This window comes from Pelobates fuscus, chromosome 13, assembly GCF_036172605.1.
Source record: "Pelobates fuscus isolate aPelFus1 chromosome 13, aPelFus1.pri, whole genome shotgun sequence".
Taxonomy (NCBI): domain Eukaryota; kingdom Metazoa; phylum Chordata; class Amphibia; order Anura; family Pelobatidae; genus Pelobates; species Pelobates fuscus.
Window position 1 is genome coordinate 15,475,013 of NC_086329.1, and position 25,646 is coordinate 15,500,658.

Sequence of the window (25,646 nt, forward strand, 5' to 3'; positions counted from 1 at the left end):
TGTAAACTACGAGAAAGTGTTCCAAAATGAGGTAAGGAATTTCATGGTGCAACTTTCATGATTTTGAAATGCGTCTGCAAACAGAGGCAATGTCTGCTAGCAAAGGAGAATGGTCATGAACAGATATGCATGAGGTTTAGAGAGAAGAAATGTCATTTGGGGTAGCGTTCTTTTATGGGTAATATTTGAAGTTCCACTAATGTCCGATAAAAACAGAAAGGTGCAACTACAGTGGGCATATGGTCATCAGATCAGGACTATTGAATATGTTTACCTAGTCTGATACAACCTACTTGACACAGCAGATATTATCTTCAGAAATGTGATTCCATAGATCCATCTTCCGATGACACAGGGTGGTGTCTAGAACGTTTTATTGGCACATTTTTGGGCGTCTTAATAACTCGAATGTCTTCTGTGTGCCACTGTGTTTATAAACAAAGTATTTGACCATGTCCACATCCTACTCATGCTGATATATACATTCTTTGCTAGATAAGTCAAAAAGAATGCATCCAAAAAGCTGACCCTGATCTTTGTATCTTTCCTTTCAAGAGTATCATTATAATTGAAATAATATTAGTGGTGGGAGGGGGTGAAACCAAGCAAAAGTGTGAACTAAGTCGACAAAAACAAACTAGTGGAGAATCCAAATGGCACAAGGATATAACTATACTGGACAAACTGTGCAACATAAAATGTCAACAAAGTCTTTTACCTTTCTGTGTAATAATATAGTCATTACTGCAATGTTTTTAATTCTGTGAATTTTTCTAGAGAATTGTAACTTTGTACAAACACTTAAGGTCTTAGATGGTTTAAGCATATCGATAAATAGTCTTTGTGTTTTTTTATTTTTTATTTGTTTTGTACAAATCAGTACTGAACTTTACACAATACATTGGCCCTAGATCTGTCGGTATCGAGAGAGAGTCGTGTTACATTTTCTTGCTTACAAGTTGTCCTGGATCATTCTCTCCGAGATTTCTTGTAATTATTGGCCTTTCATCTAACTGTTGCACTATACAGAGGCCCAGTCTTTGACAATGTCCGTTTCTCCAGGAGAGAGAGTGTTTATAATATAATTTAAAACATTTTATGGTGACATTTTATCATCACGCTTCCACTCCCATGGCTCATCTCCTCTTCTCTATATTTCTACTCTTCTGGAAGGGGAACAAGGAAGTGGCGAAAACCGAAAATTGTTTCATACATAATGTGGTTTAATGTTCCTAAACCGGAAGTTCCCCTTGTCCCCATACCCTCTAATCCGCTAACAACTAGGAAAGCATTGTAGTTTGATCACCTCAATGATCCTGATATTATATTCCTGCTGTCTTTTTGCCTTAAATAGAGAGGACTGTATCTTCCATTTTATTTGTATTTACTATAACTTTTTTGTTATTTTTGCATATATTTTATTATACTCTTGATATTGATTAAATGTTAAGTTTTAAAATACTCTCCCATTAAGGAATACATTGTTGGTAGATTTTTCCTTTTTTTTTTTTTTTTTTTTGTTCACAGTTTAGGGGTTCCAACCCCCACCCCCTTTTTTTTTCTGCTACCAGCCTGTTTCCCTTTTCATATTAGAGGCTCATTTTTCTTTTTGTCTCAATTAATTTCTGTTTTTTAAACAGAACGTTTTGCTCATCGATGTAAATAGATTGTTCATTCATATGGATTTTATTCGTTCAGGACAGCTCCCATGAAATCATATCTATAGATTCTGGTTGCCTTTGGAGGCGTTAAAGGACTTGCTTGATGGCAAATACGGAAGTATGACAGGGCTATCAGACAGTTCTTGAGGGCTGCGTTCACACAGGATTTCAGAATACGTTTTACCACTTTACAACCTGACCAATCGGACAGTTAGCTCTTTAATTACATGCTGATCGGTTTATAATAGTTGTGATTGAAATTGAATCCATTAACCTTGGACCTCTTACTGGCCAATGTGCTAATATACTGGGGATGTCAAATGCCAGTCCTTGAGGATATCGGACACAGAGATTTTTGGATAATGCTTGCTTCATGATCACTGAGACAAATTGTTTGAATGTATGTTAATTAGAAAACCGCTAAAACCCTGAAAGTATGACTGTCCTGGTGGAGCAGTGGCAAGGTGCAGATGGCCCACTGTTATTGTGAGGTGGGTGTAAAAGCATTTTTGAGATAAAAAAAACACATTAAAACATCAATTTTTTTAAAGGTCACCATCCTTTTAAAACTGCACTTTAGAGGTTTCTCATCTGTATTCTTTGTTGTGGAAGACAGCTGCAAGTTAGGCCTGGCTTGACTAAGCTTTGATAAAGGCCAGCCTTCTGCACGCTGGTTTCATTCAGTCACACGGCCGTGGGAATACCTGACATTCTCAAATTGATTACTTCACGGGGCATGGCAAGACTTTCGCCCCTTTTTGAATCTGTACACCACAAAATAAAAATAAACCAAACCAATAAAAATAAACCAAGCCTATAAAAATACAAAGTCATTGACGTGCAATGCCAGTTTTATATGGACATAGAAAACAGCCCGGTGTCAAGGGGCATCAGGGATGATAAAGTTTAGTTTTGGTCTCTAAATCTTTCTATTTTTTATTTCTTTCCTGATACAATTTTAACCACACCCTGGTAATGTCCAATATATAAATAGAGCTGTGCTGCAATCAAATATTCTATAGATCAGTGGTTCAGAACCCAGTCCTCAAGTACCCCCTACCAGTCCAGGATTTAGGGATTACCCTGCTGTGTCTAACGTGTTTTTTCTATTTTTTATTATTCTAAAAACACCTTAGACACAACTAGGTAATCACTTAATCCTGGACTGGTAGGGAGTAATTGAGGACTGGGTCGGGAACAACTGCTATAGATTATTACTTTATTCTTGTGTATCTGAAAATGGCTGGGCTTTTACAATTCTTTTATTTTATTATTTATTTTTGTAATTAGCGTAAAAGATGGTGTGTATCCGCGAGCAGTATGTGGCTTGCCAAGCTGTCATGACTAAGTTTGGCATTGCTACCGGTGGGGGTAGCGCGGGCCGGAGGGGGGCACCTGAGTTTTGTCCTGCCTAGGGCAGCACAAAACCAGGATACGCCACTGGGTAAAGGTAGAAGCTTGGGCACGAAACCTGAATCTTCGACCTATTCACTTGTTACATAGGTATGATGTGCTGTCTGGAACATCTGTCTGGAACATCTTAATCTCTAGGTTGCCTGCTTCCTGCTGCACACTACAGATCCAGTCTGTATCACGTGACTCTCAGGCGACCACAAGATCCTATCTAGAACTGCTCTGCTCCCCTTTCTCCCTTTTCTGGACTTAGAGAAAAAGAACAAGAGACTTAGAGCCTACACAGAATGTCCCTTTTATTGAAAATACAGTTGATTCAATGAAACAAAATATAAATAGACTTTTTATTTTATTTTTTTCATTGAATATTTGACATACCTGTTAACGCTGGTCTTAGTGTTGGTCTTAGTACAATTTTAAAAATATGACTTTAAAAATGGACTCAGCCCTTCATCCTTCCGAGGTAGATAAAATGAGTACCATTAAATTGGGTGATTGTAACAACCCCTGGATGTTGGGCTAAGGTAACATCCCCAGGACGTACTTGGAAACCAGAGTAATCTGAATGTTACCTTTCCTGGTTAAATACTTTGTTATTATTATATTAGCCAAATGTTGTGAAGTCATTTTTAACAAATGGTCCCCATTCTGTTACTTATATTTTCAGTCCTGTGTTCTTCCAGCTCATTTTAGATATATGTCCTGGAGTTGTGACCAATTGAGGCTCCCTAGATCTTGTAGAACTCTACAACTACAAAACAGCTACTTCTGGTCCAGCAGTGAAAGTATTTGGCTTTTACAGATGTATTTCATTCTAAAGCCTGGGAAGCATAATTTATGTATGGATATTTGTTTACTTGCAAAGTCGTTTTCATGGATAACTGCTTTCACACCTAAGAAGTGTGACATGATTTTGATTGTCACAATTACACAGCAGAACTTGTGATACAGTCGCCTGTGTTTTTATGGAGTGTGTGTGTTTGTTTGTATAGCGTGTCTGTGCATCTTCTCAGTGTACAATATAACGTTTTGAAGATGCATCTCTGGGGGAAAAAAAGCCGTAGACAGAATTTTTCAAAGAGCCAGCTTTGGCCAGAGGCTTTAAACACCTCAAACACCATCGCCTGGTACACAGCGAGACTGCAGACAGTGAACAAAGGCATCGCAGTAAAAAAAAAAAAAGAAAAGGCAAATCTATTTAACCTAATGAGGGAACCATGAAAAATGGACGTCTTGGCGGATCAGCCTTTGTCAGAACTGTGTTTTGAGAAGTTTCTCATGGCCTCTGCATTTCATTTAAATACACTTTAGTTTCTTGTCAGCACAATGATATAAGACCCAAAACTCCATGTTGCGCAATAATTGATGGCATTGGCAAAGTCTGCACTGGACATTCTAGATCTGTGTGGATTACTGCTTCTGGAAGTTAGAATATCCAATAAAGTGAATTTATGTTTTTATTTATTTTTTAAATTCATTTTAAAGTTTGTTTTAGAAAAAGTGCTACTTTGTCAACAAATAGAAACAAAATGCTTGCTTTACTGGGATCCTTTAGGCAGTATATTGTACCTTTTTAATATTCATTATTTATTATTATTATTATTATTGCCATTTATATAGCGCCAACAGATTCCCTAGCGCTTTACAATATTATTGCTGAGTGATATGTAGGCATTTAAAATGAATAATTATATATATTTATTTATCTATCCACAAAGGTTATGGTGGGGAAAAGACTGTGATTAAAAACCCCTCCACTTGAAGTCTGTGGATAGTTAATACAATGTTAAACAAAAATCTGCACACCAGTCTAGCCATAAGACTTGCTTTTCCCACAGGAATCACAACTCTGCAGTGATGTTACTACCTCAAAGGATTCTGGGTGGGCATATGCAAATTAGTTTAACAAACAATACAATTTTTGCCTCATTCCATTTTAAACATGGATTCCTTTGAGCCTGTGTTTGCTGTATACAACAGCTTTGAAACACAACTTAGGAAAAGATGCAACACCAGTGAACCACTCATGGACAGCTGTTTCATTGTTAATGCAAATCATAAGCATGAGGTTGGTTACTGGTTTGCTTATACCAAGCCTCGATAAGCAAACCAGTAACCAACCTCTGGTGTGCAGATTTTTGTTTAACATTGTATTAAAATATTTACATATAGCAGAAGGAACTTAACAGCAAAAATAAACATTTGTGTTTTGTTTTTTTTTTAAATTTGTTTTTTTCTAAATTAATTATTGTTTTATTATTATTATATTGTGAAAGGGTTGAAACCTCAAGGCCACAATAAGCTGCAATTTAAACAAATTTGAGCATTGCTGCCGCCTTTAGGCGGCATATCTGGGACATCAGTGGATGTAAACATTCAGTAACACATTCAATTGAGTGCCACCCAGGTGCCAAGCTACAAGTCCTGTAAAACAAACAGTTGTTATGTTTATTATTATTTTTTTTTTTTTTGTGGTAGCCTATCAATGCATGGTAACGTGTTGGTTTATTTATTTCATTTTATTTTGTTTTATTAAGTACCCAAATATTAACATGTTGCTTTTCACAGCAACAGTTTTCCTATAACTTAAAACTATAATTATGTATATACTCCTGTACCTCTCCTCCACAATTAGCAGTTACATTATCTGTGGATTCTTTTTTTTTTTTAAGTGTGCATGTGTGTGTTTATCCAGTTGCAGAAAGGTAATTGTGTGTTCTAATTTTCTATAAAATACATGGGTCTGTTATTTGATATCTGTTTTGTTATATTTTAGTTTTTCATAATTGTACTTATTTTCTTTAAAAAAAAAAAAAAAATCCAGTTACTTGTGTGATTGCAGTTTGTTTACCCAGCTTTTAAGTCATTTGTTTTCAAAGCTTTCTGGTTTAAAAAAAATATATAAATAAATGTCCCTTTCAAATGAAATTTCTGTATTATGTTTTTCTAACATTCTTTGTGCGTATTTATACTTTTTCTTTTTGTTTGTTTTTGTTTTTAAATTTACTATATACTTTTTTTTTTTCTCCTCCCCATTCCGTCCTTTGACAAATTGTTCTGTGTGCGCCCAACATCAGCCTCATTAAGAAAAGAAAAAAACCTGTTCAGAAGATATGATAATTAAGCAGGTGCCGGATATTGTAGCTTTGTCTGAGCGTGAGAAACGGTACAAATGTAGAATAGCCACAGAGCTACTTGATGCTGAAGCATTTTTCTTAACCTGTTGCCAGCAGTGTCAATCATTGTCGTGCATGCTGCTGCAAGGGCCTCGGGATGTAATGTACGATCATCCAGCTGCATGGAAAATGAGTTGGAATAAAAAAATGGGATCGGATTTGCTTAGCACTGAATAAGCTTGTTGTGACAGTGAACTGCCTTATATGGTCTGTGAAAGGCAAAGAGCTGGGCTAAGCTGTGGAGCGTCAGTCTGGTGCAGACAGTCTGCTGACTCAGGCTTGACCTCCCCATTGGGAAGCCCCCTTGACTGCAGTCTAAGCCGGCTCATTGAGATTCAGGGCACAGCCAAAGCGTCCGCAGCTGTATGCTGGAGGCAAAGGCTGAGAACACATCTACAGATTGTCCAGGGAAAAAATATAACAAAGAGCTGGCCCCCTTCTGCACCGCTGTGAATAGACAAACAGGCCAGAGGTCCTTGTCTCTTGGTGTGCATATTGGGAAATACATTTGCATAAAATTTTTTCCCAAGCTAACCAAATCCCGTAATACAAAAATCTCTCATTTGTTTGACAACTGGATTTTTTTTTTCCTCTTTAACACGAAATAAAGTTCAATAGAGAATTATTCAATCAAGCACCTTTTCAGTGTGGCCCCTGTAGACTTCGCTCTTTAGCAATAGAATACATTTATCTCTGCGGCGATTGGTAATAACTTCAGGAAAACATATGTTGACATTTTCTCTCTGAAATTTCCCAAATACACCCTGGAACTGATATCTCGAGCTTTGTTTGTTTACTTTTCACTGTTTTGCAGAAATTTAATGCTTTATTGGAAGTTCTGTGTGCATGAAGAATAGATTTCATTTTGTAATTCAAATGTTTTACCTTTGTCCAATATGTTGATACTTTTGTTTTGTTTTTTTCTTTCTAAAGTAAAAAATAAAAATAAAAAAATAAATTAGCTAATATAAATGTTCAGAAACACTCAAACCTTACACTTTATTTTTCTCTCAAAATAATCTATACTTTATTTCCGTTTGATTTCCTGTTCTCAAGTTTTGTTTACAAAACTTAGTATACAAAAGTGTAGTGTGTGTGTGTGTGCGTGTGTGTGTGCGTGTGTGTAATGTTTGCATTTTTTTTCCTTTGTATTTTTTTTTCTTCTTCTTCAAATGTATCGGCAGAACATCAGAACAACAAATGTTGCTTGTTTGTAATGTAAAGATTTCCCTCACTCTTCAATCTATCGAATGTAACAGCAAATATTTTTATAACTTGCTGCAGCTAAATGTCCACTCCACACACTGTATAAACATGGCTTCCCCTGACTTTTCTAAACTGTTTTACAGGCATGTGCATGAGTAACATTATTATTATTATTATTATTATTATTTATTTATTTATTTATTTTTATTATTTATTTTTATTTTTTATTTTTTTTGTATTTGTTTAGCGCAAACTTTTTCTATAGCGCTCTACAATATTACGGAAGTAGGAAATGTAACAAATTAGACATTTACAAAATGATTTAGGAACAATGGGTAGAAGAGGATCCTGCTCAAACAAGCTTACAGTCTAGAGCAATATCTCCTAACTTTCTTGAAGGGAGCTTGTGTGACAATGTGCTGTCTGGAGAAGCATCATGTATGAAAAATAAAGGAATACAAATGTTTTGCAAACTAATAGAAAGCCAACAGCAGCCGCCACTAAGCTTCTCACTAGTTTCAATTTTAAAAAAAAAATGTTTTTTCATTAATGAAAGTAATTGGGATAATTAATGGAAAACTGTAATATTAGAAATACAAAACTGTATATTAAACACTATAGTGTTCCTCTCCCCCATCCCCCCACAGCAAATAAAAACATTTTGTACACTTATCTGATTCCTTCAAAATCAACTGATGGGGGATCCTAATACACACGTGTTTACTTTAAGAAAGCATTGACCCAATGCCTTCCTACAGGTGATTTGAAGATGCTGGACAGCCTCATGTGAAGCGTGATGATGTCCAGCGTCGTTACACGAAGTCAAACTCCATAAAAGGCCAGTAAGTGTCTCTAGTGGCGGTCTACAGAAAACTGCACCTGGCTAAAATGACAGGCACACTGAACCCAGACCACTTCAATGGGATGAAGTGGGTCTTGGTGCCTATAGTGTACCTGCTGGGCACAGGTTGATGTGGCATGCAGTTCCTGTTTCAAATTATTAGAATATATATTATTTCATTATTTACCTTCTACATGTCTGAATTTATTTTATGAAAAAGCAGGTAATGCAAACATGCATGCATTTTTTTCATTAGGGATATATCTAAAATCGGCCTGCTGGAGGTGCAGATGTCTTGTCTGCTGCCTTAGCAAACCCTCCCCTTCTAACCCCACCCAGACTTTCTGTGACTGTCCAATCATAGACCTCCCAATGCAGCTCAATGAGATGTCTTTGCAAGGCAGGAAGTCGCCATCACTGGGAGCATGAGACTGACACTTCATGTAGGTCCCTGGATGACTTTTATGTTTAATGTACTCTGTGCCCATTATTGGTTCAGGGCGTGCGTTGTAATGTAATTTGGGGAATATCTTGTATTATCCACTGTCTGCCTGTGTGGTCTATGCAGCACCACCTGTTGGTTGTAACAATTATGTGCATTACTTGAATAGCAAGGCTAGCTAATTTGCAAATTCAGGTAGATTTGCATATTGTAATTCCTGCAGACAGGGAACATATTTCTTGCTAGTCTTTATCTTCCCCACCCCTTTATAAATATTGTATTGTAGTATGAGTGTTTGTATAATTCCACATATGATTTTGTTATAAGTATTGGATTGAGTGTGTCACCATAAATGTAATGTAATGTGGATAGGTGCTAGTCCTCAGTGAAAATAAAGTATTGGGCGTTAGTTTCATTGGGAACGATTTGTCCTGTCTGGTTTGTTCAATTATTTCAGTAGCAGAAGCTTTGGACCTGCCTGCTGGCTGCACTAGTCCCTGGTCCTGGGACATGTTAAGAAAGAGATAGGCCTGAGAGCCGCAAGTGCCTTTGTAAAGGCAGCAGTTGAAAGCAGAACAGGTAAAAGGTGGTCGATACTTGACAGGCAGACAAAGCCCGGGCAGAGGGGTTGATACCTACCTGGGACAAGCAGTATGGGCAGATACCTGCCTGGTATGACAAGGCCTCCTGGAGGTTAGCCAAGCTGTGGCAGCTGAACCTTCGGCTAGACCCCTGGTCTTGGTAACGGTCTTGACTGATTGACCTACATCTCTGGTGGCAGATGCATTTTAGTTTAGCTCCACTGAGCTAAACAAACTGGTATGTGACAAGTCTGACAGCCTGGGGGTGTAAGAAGGTTGAGTTATGAAAGGGACAATTACTTTTAAAATCCACATTCTTTGTAAAATAATAAAAAAAAAAAGCAATATCTCTTTTAAGACAGCTGAATGGCCACAGTTATCTGTTGCTTCATGGAACAAATTAAATAGTGTCCCAACATTTCGAATGGACACCCCAATTTTAGAGGTGTGACTGGGGGAGTGGCCAGAGGCAGGGCTGTTTTGAGAAAGTTTAGTGGACTTAGAACCAGAACAATGTATCTTATTTACACCGACTGCTGTGAAGCTCTGTTATACACTCACACACATCAGCAATATAGAGTTCCTAGAAAAGAGGGACATTAGGATAGAAAAGAGGGATAGGAGCCCAAAATAGGGACTGCCCTTCCTTAATAGGGACACTTGGGAGGAATGCTTTGACAAGTTAGCTGGAAAATCCGAAATACCAGTGTATTCGCATAAATTATGTCAGTTCATTTAAGGATATCTTCCTATTCATTGTGAGTTTTTTTGTTTTCTTTTCTAAGTTAGTGATGATTTTGCACCTTTTTTAAACTGAATGTTTGTTTAATACAGAAATGATCATACCAGTATTATTATTTTAATTTCTCCGTGCATAATTTCAAATTCTGCAGCTTCTCGTTTTACCATAATCAAAGTAAATTGTGAATGATTTTGTGATGTGCATTACAACGGTATCTTTCTCACAGCTCTCAAACCAGAAAAACGCCACATCTGTATCTATCTATATTTACATTTATTTATTTTTGTCTGTTCCCAAAAAAAAAAACTTTTAAATTGTTCCTTAAATACTAATTTTATTTATCTACTTAGATTTTGCGTTTTTTTTTTTCCTTTTCCTGAACTCTTTTGGATGCCAGAGGGGACTATAATAAGGCACCCACTGATCAGACACTCTTGGGGTTAAAGGACCTACTGCAGCAACTAGCATGAAGCAGTTGGTAAATAAAGATGGATATTATTTATTTGAGCGGGTGCTGTGTGCTCATTACACTCCACTTACCCAGTGAGGTTCCCAGGGAGTGGCAGCTGTTTCTTGTGTTAGGCAGTCTATCAGAGCCAGACAGCTCCTGATTCAGGAAGCCATTGTTTTTTGGGGGGGATGCATTCTTGTTAAATTCTCAGTAGGATTAACTTTTCATGTGCCAAAAGGGCACCGATCTCCCTCTAGTCTCGTACCATCTACAAAACAAAGATGCATTAGTTCAGCCCTTCATGTGACACACCACCATAAAGGGTGTGTTTTGTGTACTGCAAACATTAGGGAACATATTTTTGAAGTTGAACTGCCCTTGTGCCTTTGTTATACTTGTTCGGCTAAAACAATAAATCTATTGATAACCCTGAAATAAATGTATGAAATTATATTTAAAAAAAAAAAAAAAACAACTCATGCTCAACCTTGTGGTTGAAGAATTGATGTGAAATAGTTGGATATTTTTTTCATAAACTTCGAAAAGAAAAAGTAAAAGTTCTGGGCACTTCTTTATTTTTTTTCCCTTTTTTTTGTTTTTTTGTTTCTTTCGTACTTTTTCTAAATGAACATATAGATTGGCTGTTTAATCTGTGGAGTGTAACGTGGGGCAGAGGGTATAGAAATTGTAACACAAAACAGTCTAAATTTGATACTCCTACAGGAAGGATACTAAAAGATAACTGGGTGGGGGGGATAGGATCAGCTGTAACAAAGAGAGACTTGTTCCCTTGTTCTAAGAGGTTTTCATCACTAATCTGTGTCCTGCCCATTGTGAAACTCTTTCTCTGGATGTTCGTTTCCCCCTCCTCAAATAAGACTTTCCAGACTGCAATAGTCAATGAAATCGTTTCTTGAGTACCTCCACGAGATCTGTTAAGATATCTATACAAATTGCTTGCATTTTATTTTAATAAGACTTTTTTTGTGTTTTGTTTTTTAAAGCCAACTGCATCTTGTAGAAATAATAATAATAATAAAAAAAATGATGCAGAAAACTAAAAGCAACAAAAAAATGCACTTTTACTAATTTTATCATCTTGCAATTTTTTTTTATGCGTTCTGTGTTTTAGACTTAGAGATGTTTCCCTTGAAAATGATTTGTATAAAAGAGCCTATTTATATAATTTATTTTTTTGGCCTGTTGCATTCTTGAAATAGTTCTAACTGGCTCTGCACTAGTTATCTACCCAGCGTTTTCTAATACAACGTTGTCTCGTCCTTTAACATTTTGTTCCTCCAACACCAGCTAGACTACTGTTAATCATGCCTTAAGACTTGCAGTGCAATGACAAACTGCAGGCTTTCAATTTCATTATGTTGAGTGGGGCAGTTGACCTGGCCATCTGTAGCTGTCACCAGCATTCACAGCTTAATGCACGTTCCCAGCAAAGTTGCATAGGCCATGTTTGCATTGGGTTCTAAACTAGACTAGAGGTATGTTTTCATCACAGCTTTGTCATCCCTTCCTCTATTAAGGTTGTATATTTTGAACAAGTCTTTGACTTGGAGGTCATCAAAAGAGACATGTTATTAATTTGCTATTTTTTCCGATTGTTGAACGACTGAAACCGGTGTATTCAGACACTGTATAATTAACAGGAGTAGTTTTGTTAGTACATTAGACATGCATACGAACTTTAGTCTTGGACTTGTTGGAGGTCCCTTCATCACAGTCTAAATAAGGAATAGCTGGCTTTAGCATACAATGTAAAAGAAGCACTGTTGCAATACAAGGCTAAAAAAAAACTCCACGCTCAAATCCATCAAATTCATCCTTTATATCTTTTCTCAGTAGACCTCACTCTTACGGATTACATCATAGCATGAGCAGCAATGGTTTTCAACACAAACGGTCTCATACAGATTAAGATAGACATGTAGCCTTAGATGAGTTTCCAACAACAATGGATACCCATCATAGAGACAAAACAATACAACTGCAGCAACGGGATTGGATATTATAGTGGGTTGTAGTGTAATTCGAGAGGAAGTGGGGACCCTGCATGTTGGGCATGCGATATGAGGACTGAAGTTGTACTGCTCAGACCCTGCAGTGTTGAATTGCTAAGAAACACTCATGCAAGGTTCTTGGAGGGTTCATTTACATGTTGGAGGTTCAGGAATCATCCCAATTTCTCTTAAGTCTGATATTCACTAGTTATCTTACATTTTACGAGGGGACGCTGTGCTCCCCTTCACCTGTACGAATGTGTGTATGCAGTTTGTCCACCGAATGTCTTAAATAACCTGAGTTCACTTTCAGAAATCAGTGAGGGAGCCTTCGTATAATTTGATAACTTGATTGTTCAAATTACAATGTCATGGAATGTGTGTGCACAGAAATTGACCAAATTTGTTGCAATATATTCTTATATAGCAGTGTTTTTATGTGTTGCTCATTTTAGTACTTTACCCTTTGGTTCGAAGCTCCCCTTGTCATGCAGACAAGATCTCAGAGCACACTTTTGAGATGCCCACTGCTTGCACATGGACTCAAAATTCTTCTGACAAAGACACAAAGTTAACCGACCCTATAGTGGAAGTTTAAATTAGGATTTTCATTAAAAATATTTACTTGCATATATGCATTACAAAATACACACAGAGACTATAATACTGCTAAGCTTTTATTTTAAATATTCTAAATTGATAGCTTTATGTAACCCCTTAAGGACCAAACTTCTGGAATAAAAGGGAATCATGACATGTCACACATGTCATGTGTCCTTATTAAAGGAATGCAGTCAGCATTTTAAATGTAGAAAATTGTATTTGTTTATGAATAAAGTATGATTAGCTGACCGTATGTTTGTATTTGCCTACCAAAATGAATCTACCCATAACTTTCTGCCTGCATCTTTTTATAATCTTTTTTTTTGTTAATTGATTAGTTTTCACATTAAAATTTTTTTTTTTTTTTATATATATATATATATATATATATTTTTTTTTTTTATTTGTGTTTTAATTTTACAAATTGTACCGGTTACTACTAAACTGTTTGCTCTTTGAGTGTTTGTGGTGAATTGCACAAGTAAAAATCGAGATCAGATCACTTCTGTTGATAACCGAAGAGCAATGAAAGTTTGCTTACAATAGCCTCTTGCATTCAAGTGTTTTAGATAATATATGGCCAGAATGCCAGAACCATTTGCATGCTAGATCCCCTTTATAGATCTTGGGCCACATAGCAGTCCCACAAATACTGGACACATTGTAACAATTGACAACTTCAAGTTATGTTAAAAACTGTTTGAGTTTGTTGTTACTTTAATGAATCATTTATGTTCCCCTGGAATATTCCAACTGCGTCTTCATTCTTGGCTATTAAATCTGTTGTGCAGATTACTAAATTGCCTATAGTTGTGTATAAAGTACTTGCATTGCAAAATGGAAATGAAAAAGTTCTCCATATGTCACTGTGAAAAATGACAATGGTAGAAGTAATACATTGGACATCTGCTCAGAATCTTGCATTTTGCTGTGCGTTTAAGGATCAGATGTTGCAAAACCTAAAATGTATTATTTATCTCTGTATGAGAGCGGTTTGGGTTTTTCATTGTTAGGTGGGGAGGAGGGGGGGGGGGGGCTCATTTCACAAAATCCTTTTATATTATGAAGTTTACATTTTAGACATTATTCTGGTACTAGTCTTCTGTAAGTTTTCTTAATTGTACACATTACATTACTAAAAAGTTTATGCATTTTAAGGACTGTATTTATCAAGCAAAACTAGAGTCATTCACGCTTGATATATCTCATACCTTGGTCTCCTCTATCTCTTGTCAAGGTCATTCGTTGAAATGTGAATTGTCAGGAATTCAAAGTGATAGCCGTCTTTTAGGCCAAAATCGCCAACGTCCTAATGCTATACATACTTCCAGCTAAATTGGCTTATTGGCTTTTGATCAAATTTACTTAATTACAAGACGGGAATCTCAATTTCGAATGCTGACCCTTATTAAAAAACACAAACAAACAAGGAAACACATTTTATGGGCTGCATTTAATCCATTGGTGGATGTGTTTGTGGCTTACTTAAAAGGAATATTTAAAGTACCATAACCACTACAGTGTGATTACCTGGGGTCTGCTGGGTTCCACTCCCTGCAGCCCAAGCTCGCCTATCTGAACTAACTCAGGTGGTGCAAGCCTGGTCTCAATGGCGGAGTGTGATCAGCTGACACTCCCAGCCAATGATGGAGCACTACACTACAGCGCTAACTCAGGAGAGCTAATGAAAGCTCCCTGCAAGAATTTTTGGCTTCACTTATGACTGAAGAGAGGCAGCGGGCAGTGCCTGGAAGACCCCAAGTAAGAAGGCAAACTATGACCAAACGGTTTGACTACTTACTTACAATTGGTTTGTGGGAGGAGTGCAAAGGCGCCCCTGGCACAGCATGCTGTAGTGGCTATGGTGGCAGAATTGTTCCTTGGAAGTAGCCGGAGGAAAACCAGTACTTTACAGCACCTTGTATGAAAATCACTGATCTTCCGCGTGTACTATAAGACCAGAAGGTCAAACAAAGGGATGCAATGCTTATTGTTATTAATATTTTAATAAATTCTGGTTTGTGTTTTATTTTTATTTTATTTTTATTCTGAATAGCAAAAATAGCCAAGATGTCCATATTGCTGGGTTGGAGAATTTGTGTAGATCGCCTATTTTTTTTTACCTTCGCTTTGTCATTTGCGTGCTCTAATGGCGCTCTCATGGCGCTGGATATGTGTAGCGCCTATTTTCTTCCAAAAAGGATAAAGGTGTATTCTATAAGGAAAAGGCTTGTGCTTCGTGCTACCAAATGGTCTGGGCAGTGAGGTGGTTTCCAAGCTCAACTCTTCTCGCTTCTAAAGCAAAAGGTAGATCTCCAGATGTTTTAAAACTACAGCTTCCATGATGCCTTGCCATTCAAAATGCACACAAAGCATCACGTGAGTTGTAGTTGTACAACATATGGGCATCTACCTTTTGGGCACCCCTGGTGTAAATAAACATTGATCAATGGGGAAACCCATCAAAGTCCTGGTCAGGTTCATTCATAAATTACCAGGGATTTTTCTCTAATGCTAAATCGCCACTCGTACAGCATTTTATCATGTTTTGTAAATTGTGCTACAGAAATGCAATTTAAAAAAAAAAAAGTGTGAATCAACAGTTGTAAGTAAAGCTAAATAATAATAATAATGCATTTGCAAGTTGTACGCTTTTTAATGATAATTTTAATGTTCTTTTTACATTAGGTGAGTACATAAAGACCTGGAGGCCACGTTACTTTCTTCTCAAGTCTGACGGTACTTTTATTGGGTACAAAGAACGTCCTCAAGATGTTGATCAATTAGAAACTCCTTTGAACAATTTTTCTGTAGCCAGTAAGTAATATTATATTTGACTTCATATCTCATTGCATTCTCATTTTGACATTCCATGGTTTTACTGATTTGCCTGGTTGGGTAAAAATGTGAACTTCTATTTTTTGACTTGAAGGTCATCCCCAATATTTGTGTACCTACTTCATTTGTTGAATCAACAGATTTGGGAAATCTGTGTTTTGGTCAGGACAAAGCATCTCACTGATGCATTTGTATTCATTTTCTGCTGTCCAGGCCAGAACCTCATTCTGTAGTATTCTATACAATTTGTTCTATTTAAAGAAACACTCTAGGCACCATAACCTCTACAGAGCGCTGTAGTTGTTAAGCTGTCCAAAATCCCTGCTGTTAATCTGTCAAACTGTTTACAAACATGCTGTGTTGGGAGCCTGCTGTTCTTCCAGTGCGAGTTAGTCTGATAATGCAGAAGTATAAAGCTCTACTTTATCAGACCAACTCATGCACAGTTTATAAAGTGTTCATTGACTCAGAGCCATCAGATGACACTCGTTAATACTGTCCAAACCTGGTATAAGTTTTGATTGATAATGCAGAAGTGGGATGTGCTTGACTTTGGTTAAAGATGTGATGTGTTGCCTGAACTACTATTACTGGACACAACTGTTAAAAGGAATATTTGTTGTATTTTTTTTTATTTATTTTTTTTCTGTTGGTCATTTTATTATTTGTAAACTGTAACCTGTACATCTTGGATAATCGACTGCTACAACAACACAACTACATATCTCATATCTCATCCTAAATGAGAAAAAAAAGTGCCCAAGTGTGCATTTGTATCTATATTTTCTACCCAAGAATCTTAAACTGTTTCGCAGTAAAAGTCATTACACCACATTGCTTGTAGCCTGCCTGGTTATGTCATAATTGGCCAAGCTGAATTCTGATTAAGTTTCCTTGTGGAATCCTTGAGTCTGTAGGAAGTGGAAAACAATGAAATATAGGCTGAAACTAAATAGATGACTGGGTTAAAGGAAGCTGAAGCCAAACAATATTTTTGATCTTTTTTTTTTTTTTTTTACACACATACACTCACACAGACACACACACAGACACCAAGACAGAGACACACATTGATACAGACACACACACAGACACCGAGACAGACGCACACATACCCTACACCTCCCCACAGTGCTAATTCAATAACTACAGTTATGTATTGCCCGAATATCTCAAGTTGGACTTTGAGAAGTCCTTCCTGCGACCACAAGGCACATGTGCCGTGGTCCTTGTAGCCTTTCTGTTATAACAATATCTGCTCTTGTGAGTGCTGATTTTTATATGTTCTATGTACATTTGGAAAATTGAAATGTCAAGTTACGGCCTATGACATCGCAGAGGGTGTTATTTACAAAAGGTACTTTGCTCAATGTGAAGCCTTTGCAGACTCTGAACTTCCATTCTGAGATCACACACAGGCTTACTCAAGGTGGATTCAAAGTGTATTTTAGGTTTAAGGTGAATAAAGCCAAACTGGAAACCTAGTCTAAGACAGCGATGCTCTCAGTTTGGCTACTCTGGCCTTAAATATGAAATTCACGTTGAATTCTTCTTTAGTAAATAACTTTGAATATGTTCGTCTTGCCTTGCCTGAGATGCACACCGTATGCAGTGTTTTCAAGCCAGTTACGACTGTGCAGCCCCAGCCATGTATGTGGTTTAACATGGTTAATTTCCTTTTATTGTGTCCTCGCAATGTCTGGTTACACAGTGGTTTCATTTACAGGCGCAGACTACACACTACTTTCCACTGGTCCTTACAACCCACTGCTCTGACTCCTTGTCCAGGGATTAATGTCGATGACATGTATTGCTAAGGCTTCACCTGACCACATTTTGTCTCTGAAGTTTAATATATGTGACCTGGAAAGTCCTTTGGAAAACCTACATCAGATCTGAATCGTACGTGACCCAGCTGTCCTATTGCTTTCCATTACTTTTCGATTTGTAATTCTGTATTTTATTAGGCAACGATATGTGATGCCATGCAATGAAAGGTAGACATAAAGGGCACAATTAAGCAAATAAAGAAATAAAAGCCCATCTTGGCATTAAAGGACCACTGTCTCCACAAAACTGTTAAGGCTTTTAACACGCAGGTTATGAGTAGCCACAAGTTATAATTAAATGCAATTATAAAACTGCATTAAGCCTTTTGAAAGGTACTAGGAAAGTAAACCGTGTAAGATCCGATGCCTAGGAAGTTTGTTTATGGAATACCAAGTATAAGCCAAAAAATAAAAAAGCAAGATCTGCGTTATCAAAAGTTGGACAACTTGGCTAATAAAGAAATGCTAGATAGCCAATAACTGGGACAGAATGGGTTACCACAGATACAATACGCAGAGCGCATCTTCAGGTGCTTGCTAGTGGGACAAATAGAGTGATATATTATTTAGATCCCGCTAGTGTTGGAAGTAGTTCGTGGAGAGAGGCTAAGGTCTGCAAAAAGGAGCTTCTCTTAGTTACCAAAGTAAGTTTATGTTGGGTCCTACCTTCCTCGGTTACAAGAGTCCATGTCATTCAATACCTGAATCAGTCCTGGTGTAGTGATTGCATCTATAGTAAAGTGGACCTACACAAACTTGCAGGAATATAAGATGGTGTTTTAAGGGTAAATAGAGTTTTGTCTGTAACAGCCATCATCACTCCTGCTCTTCCCTGCAGGCTTGGAAGCATGACAAAATAGGTCATATAGGGTGGGGTGAAATTTGTGTCCTTGGGGTGCTAATACTTCCGACCAGGTCTTTATTTGGAGTAAGGGGAATACATAATTTCTGGAGAAAGATGGGACATTTCCCAGGTTCAAGCAATGCCCCTTACTTAGAAGATTTCTTCCTATTAGCGTTGTCAATGGATTCTAATTCATGAAGAGAAAAAAAAAGTTATCAGCTGGTAGCTAAATAAACCCTTAGAGGCTTTAGACCCCCAGCTACCTGACATAACCGTGCCAATTTTGAGTTGCCAACATCCCAAGTTCTTGTTTTATTTAGGGTCTCGTGTCCCTCATTGGAAAAAAAGCTTGGTACAAACATGTTATTTCAAGTCGTTGCGACTATGAAAGGCTATTCCATTGCATCCTTCAAGAGCAGTCTGCAGTGGGCAACCCTGGTTAGTCACCATGTGAGCCTGGTGGTCACTACAAACACATTTGTGCTGGGGACAAAGTTAAAAGGGTAATCCAGATGTGGACCCCATGCTCACTGTGCCTAGAGGGGGTATCTGCTACACCTCACTGACGAGGCCCATGAAGGTCGTCCTGGGTTGCTGTATCTCTTGTGCAGAGAAATCTTGCCAGCATTTCGGGTCCGGATTTATGGGTGGGATCAGTCTGATGTGCCTTGGAATAGGTTCTCTCTGTAATGGCACAGGTGAGCAAATACTATTTTGAGAACTAAGCTTTTGTCCGTCCTCAGAGTTCCCATGTTCTTTGTTTTTGTTGCAATATCTGACCACTTTACAACACAATGTCTCCAGGAAAGCAAATGGGTCTTGATCCTCACCCGTCCTGATTTCATACCTCTTCGGTGTTGGGAGCTAAGCAAGGCCAAAGTATTTTATCTATTATTATTATTATTATGGCCATTTATATAGCGCCAACAGATTCTGTAGCGCTTTACAATATTATTAGAGGGGGGATTTAACTATAAATAGGACAATTACAAGAAAACTTACAGGAACGAAGGGTTGAAGAGGGCCCTGCTCAAACGATCTACGCAACATTGACTAGAAACAAACATACCCGTGAGTTTTATTGCTGTGATGCTCAGGTATACACAGAACATTTCGTAACCTTTTGCTTACATTAAGATGACTTACCGTTCTGATGTGCAGTTTTTATTTTTTTTTTTTTTTTTTGGGAGGGGGGGGGGGGAGCTGAAAGTTAACCCAGTTTCAGTATTTGTTAACATTAATTGGATCTAAATTGGTATGTAATACTGAATTCTGCCGTTTATTGTTCAAAACGAAAGTATGATCCAGAAGAAAATGTGTAAAATCTTCTGTTTGAGCTCACAGGCCACCGGAACACGTTGATTGTAGCTTCTCACATGAGAAACCTTATTCCCATTACTGCATTGTTAAGACTTGCCTCCTTCCTCTTGGGCTTTCCTTCTATTCTTTTTCCTCCAGACGTTTGTTAATTTCAAGCATGTATCTGCGTTATGTAGCATATCAGTCATCCAGAATGCCGAAAACTAAAGTTGAACTTTTTTTCATTTAATTTTTTGGCTGCAATATCAGCCATGTAGGAAACAATCCCATTATTTATTCATTCGGAAAGCATGTGTCAAATAGATTTTGTACTGTGAGGGTGAGTTTCGTTTATTAGCCGGATGTTCACTGATTAAATAAAGGAAAATATTTATTGTACGTATTTTCAGTGATTGTGATATTGTTCATATTTTAAACAAAATATATATATTACATTTTTTCGTACCAGGATTGTTTTTGTGGTTTTCATTTTTATTTTTTTTGTGTGTTTTTTACGGCTTTCGCAATATCTGGTTTAACCCCTTAAGGACACATGACGTGTGTGACACGTCATTATTCAATTTTATTCCAGAAGTTTGGTCCTTAAGGGGTTAAAGCAAGTTATTTTATTGTATTTTATGTGATGTTCTTTTTAAAACATTATTTGTCAATCATGTTGCGATCATCAGATATTTTTTTTTTCCCTTCCAAGTCTGGCTTAATGCCTAAAAAATAAATCTTTCCCCTTCTCCTTGCCTGTATTGGAAGCTGCTTTTAGGATTGAACCCCTTAAGGACACATGACATGTGTGACATGTCATGATTCCCTTTTATTCCAGAAGTTTGGTCCTTAAGGGGTTAAAGGGACACTATAGTCACCTGAACAACTTTAGCTTAATGAAGCAGTTTTGGTGTATAGAACATGCCCCTGCAGCCTCACTGCTCAATCCTCTGCCATTAAGGAGTTAAATCCCTTTGTTTATGAACCCTAGTCACACCTCCCTGCATGTGACTTGCACAGCCTTCCATAAACACTTCCTGTAAAGAGAGCCCTATTTAGGCTTTCTTTATTGCAAGTTCTGTTTAATTAAGATTTTCTTATCCCCTGCTATGTTAATAGCTTGCTAGACCCTGCAAGAGCCTCCTGTATGTGATTAAAGTTCAATTTAGAGATTGAGATACAATTATTTAAGGTAAATTACATCTGTTTGAAAGTGAAACCAGTTTTTTTTTTCATGCAGGCTCTGTCAATCATAGCCAGGGGAGGTGTGGCTAGGGCTGCATAAACAGAAACAAAGTGATTTAACTCCTAAATGACAGTGAATTGAGCAGTGAAATTGCAGGGGAATGATCTATACACTAAAACTGCGTATTTAGCTCAAGTCATTTAGGTGACTATACTGTTCCCCCCCACCCCTTCTTTCTGTACTTCCTGTACTACTCCCTAAATGAAATCATGAACAGTCTTTTCACGAGTAATAAGAGTATTAATAGAGTATATTAGACAGACTTTTTGGAAATCCTCCTTTTTAAATCCTACATGCTTTTGACTTGATGGTAAAATGAAGACGGATCAAAATCGTATCATTCCAAATTTGTTAATTCAATAAAGGAAAATTGTTTCATGAAATTGCAATGTTCTCCAGATGTGTGTGTGTGTATATAAACAGCACGTTTCTGGTGCTTAGGATGACAGGACTTAACGCAGAGCCTATAGTAGGCATAAATAATACGCAATAATACGCAAAGTCCAGGAAACAAACAAGGTGAGGCAGACTATAGATGGATACATATGTAATGCCAGGCAGGATATAGGAGTACAGAGATCAGGGACGTCAAACCAGCAGAGTTGTTCTACCAAAGAAACACACTGAAAAGATAAGTTTCCCTATTGGGAATTACAAGTAGACCACAATAGGGTGATGAGACTGAACTCAAAGGAGGTTTATTTAAGCCCGGTATTTGTGGCCATTCCTGCCATCACAGTATGTACGGATGTGTAGATGTCTGAATGACTCGGCTGGTTGCGTCTGAATATTGGTACTAAAATACCTTATGATAAAAAGACGCAGGAGGGCAGTTTATTTTGTACAAGTGTACACCAAAATGATGCCATTCCTGGAGGGGTAGCTGCTCAGCATCAAATTGATGCCACAATGATGCTGGAGTGACCATTGTTCAGTGTCAAAATTAATGTGAATGTGACGTGAAGGGAGACCAGCTGTCATTGGTATCACATCACAGTCTGCTCCCCCACTTACACCACAGACAGTGCTGCAGACCTCCCATCATCCTCAGCCCTACCAGCCTATCCATGCCTAAAAGTGTTGGACGGACAATACAGCAATTAACTTCCTTATTTGCAGAGTTGCAGCTAGGCTTTTGGTACCTAGATAGCCCTAGATTTTGTGAGACCGCTCAAACATTTTGCCAAAACAAAACAAAAATACACTAAAGCAATGAGCTGTAGTGGTTATGGTGCATAAAGTGCACTTTTAACCCTAACTTAGGTCAAAATGAAAGCTAATGCAATATAGTAAATTGGCGTTCATTAAGTATTTTTGTATTCTAATTGGTTTCAGAAAATGATTACAGTATCATAATTAGGGAAATAAACTTACTGTCCTGATCAGTGGACACACCTCAACGTTACCACCGGAAAATGTCCCTCTAATGGCCATTAATAGTAGAGGTTACCTAGGGTTCTGATCACACAGTGCTCGCTTGGCACAAGAGCTCCCCCTGTGGTATTTCTTGAGTATTGCTACTCGTGAGAAAACATCACAGTGAGCCCAGTTCCAAATCTAGCCTAAAGTTCACTCTAAACTTCCTGGAGAGCTGCCACAGGCAGCTGATCTTTAAAGAGGAACCCCCTCCCCTTTGAACTTCTTCTCAACTGGTCCGTGCCTTCAGCTTCATATCAGAATCCCCTTTGAAGTAAAAGGAAACTCTTCTCCGCAGCCAATAACCGAGTATATCTCGATTGCATTCCAGCTCACCAGAGTTTGTAAATCTGATACTCTCACTGGGGTTGTTTTTTTAAACTTAATTTTATAGTAAAAAAACAACAAATAAAAGATTCTACAATAATTACGGCTATTCAAAACTGAAATGAATTAATATCCTCTGCTAAAATGTTAGTACGTGTACATCTAAACATACCGTAATAAGATCAAAAACTGTGTCATTTTAAATGATCTGATACAGGAAAGTATTGAGGTAATATACATATATAATCTGATATAAAATGTATACATATATATATATACACTCAAATCTGCATGGCTCCTGTATTAGTGTATATATATTATTTATTTAGGAATCTATGTATGACTTTGTTTTTTTTACAAGTGTAACAAACCCAATAATTGTAGAGAACTGATAAAGTAGATACAAGTCCACAGGATAAAATGAGTGCTTGAATCCTCGTGTGTGTAATTAGATGTTGTTGATATGTATGTATATTACAGATCCAGTAGTTTATAGATGTCTTCTGAAACCCTAGATGATCGTATTGTCTCATAATATGTGCTTCAACATTTGTATATCACGATTTTTTTTCTTTTTCTTTTTTAAAATTGGATTTGGGTTCCTTAACCCCTTAAGGACCAAGCTTCTGGAATAAAAGGGAATCATGACATGTCACACATGTCATGTGTCCTTAGGGGGTTAAGCAGCACCTAGACATCCACGTTTGGAGTTATTTGTATGGAGTGTGTGGACGCAGAGCCACCTTTGCATGGGAGGCCAATAGACATTCAGGAAGTGAATGAGGGGTCAGTGAGTAAATGGGGGGTTGTGTATGTTAGCAGTCCACTCTCTCCACCCCCTATCTGTTCTAGTAGTAGCCCATTCAACCCCCTTCCTTTTTATGTTTCTGCTGTCAAACTTCACAAACTCTCTTAAAGGGATGCTCATGTATATCATTTGTTAAAATGAACGTTGCTGAACAAACTAGTGCTCTAACATTTGCTAGTCAGAGAGAGAACAGCCTGTGGGTAATTCCCTGCTACATTATTAACAATACTAATATAGTGTGCAAAAGGGTCAAGTTTTATTTCTATGACTTGCAAGGAAAAATTCTTTGTTGTAACTTGAGGAAGGAAAAAAAAAATCACTTGAAGGCAATCTGAACCTCCAGATTGTTGTGCCTCTGTTTAATAGCGCCTTGATCATCAATAAACATAATTGTCTGTCTTTAAAAAAAGAAAAATGCACTTTTGCAAATTTTTCAGCTGATTACTTTTGTGCCGGGTAAAATAAAGACAAATCATTTGTTTCAAGACGCTTATGATCCATCCTTCTTTCCCCCCTCATATGTGATAGAATGTCAGCTGATGAAGACAGAACGACCAAAAGCGAACACATTTATCATCCGATGTCTCCAATGGACCACAGTAATTGAAAGAACGTTTCATGTGGATTCTCCGGAGGAGCGGTAGGTTTCAGTCATATTTAGCAATTGCTAAGAAGACGTCTGGGCATATTTAGTACTGTCGATGCTGTCCCCTTTAACCAGCTGTTCTGAAGTACCTTCTTTCTGAAGAAGAAAGAGCCTTTCCCCCCCCCCCCCCTTATTGTGTTGTCATGGTCAGTCTCAAAGCACAAGACAAGATTTTGAATAGATATTCCACCACAGACAAGCTAGAGAATAGAAGCAGCCATGATCTCATACTGGTCCTTTAAAAGACCTGCCTTGGGAAGTTTTGTTGTTGCTGTTTTCTGTTCTGCTGGCTGAGTAATTTTAAGCAGAAGAATGTCAGCTTGTCATGAGGCAGATTGAAATGAATGGGTATAGCAAAGATGCAGGCTTTTTATGTTTCGAAATCACAGTTGACATCTATTTTCTCTCTTATTAAATGTCTAGACGAGTATAAAGACATTTCTTCTTCGGATAGACTTGCAAGAACTCATGGTGTGTTTTGCAAATGTAAACCATAGTGGCCAATTGAAAGTACTTGAATGTGATAGAATTGCAGGAATGGACAGGTATAATATAAGCAGGGTTCCTAAACTTCTACGCAAGTGAACAAAGTGGCAATTTGCCCTGACCACATATTTGATAATTTGGAAAGAATATATAGTTATGAAAATATATAGAAATAATTTGTGGTAGTATGTGTAGATGATATTTTACAGTCATGTAGTGCAGTACATTTATATCATAGATGCATCTTGAACGATTGTTATCACATGATGCTCACAATTTACCGAGCTGGTATCTGCTCCGGCTTAAGGGATAATAGCAACCCCCTTCCTTGAGAAGATGTTAGGGTTGTAGTTGCTGGGGTGCTTCTGAATAACCTCCGGAGCAGAGATGTAAAGAGGATATAAAATAGAGCTGAGAGAATAGTGTAGAATGTTTAAAACCGAAAATAAAAAATAAAGAAATAATAAAAGTAAAATATCCTCTACATTATGAAATTGATTTATACAAACTTTTACCTTCATTATAAGAGGGGAAGACTTTTGTCTGAATGAAATACAGGGGTTTGGATTAATAGACAAATAAGAGAGAACTAAAATTGCTTTTGAAAATTATATATGAAATTGCTGCCTAGTATTTGTTAAAGAACAACTCAATTACCGTATTTTTCGCTCCATAAGACGCACCTAGTTTTTATAGGAGGAAACCCAGAAAAAAAATATTCTTAACAAACGGTCCCATAGTGTTTCTTACTATGAGAAAGTTTGTTCAGAATATTTTTT

The 25,646-nt window shown here is 37.4% G+C and overlaps 1 protein-coding gene across 1 annotated transcript in view; it reads left to right on the top strand.

The window, feature by feature from the left end:
- AKT1 (AKT serine/threonine kinase 1) overlaps nt 1–25,646 on the top strand; it is a 98,211-nt gene that overhangs the window by 37,327 nt on the left and 35,238 nt on the right. The window contains exons 3-4 of the mRNA XM_063439531.1: nt 15,817–15,945; nt 24,264–24,375. Of these exons, the coding sequence (XP_063295601.1) occupies nt 15,817–15,945; nt 24,264–24,375 (241 nt within the window). The remainder of the gene's footprint in view (nt 1–15,816; nt 15,946–24,263; nt 24,376–25,646) is intronic.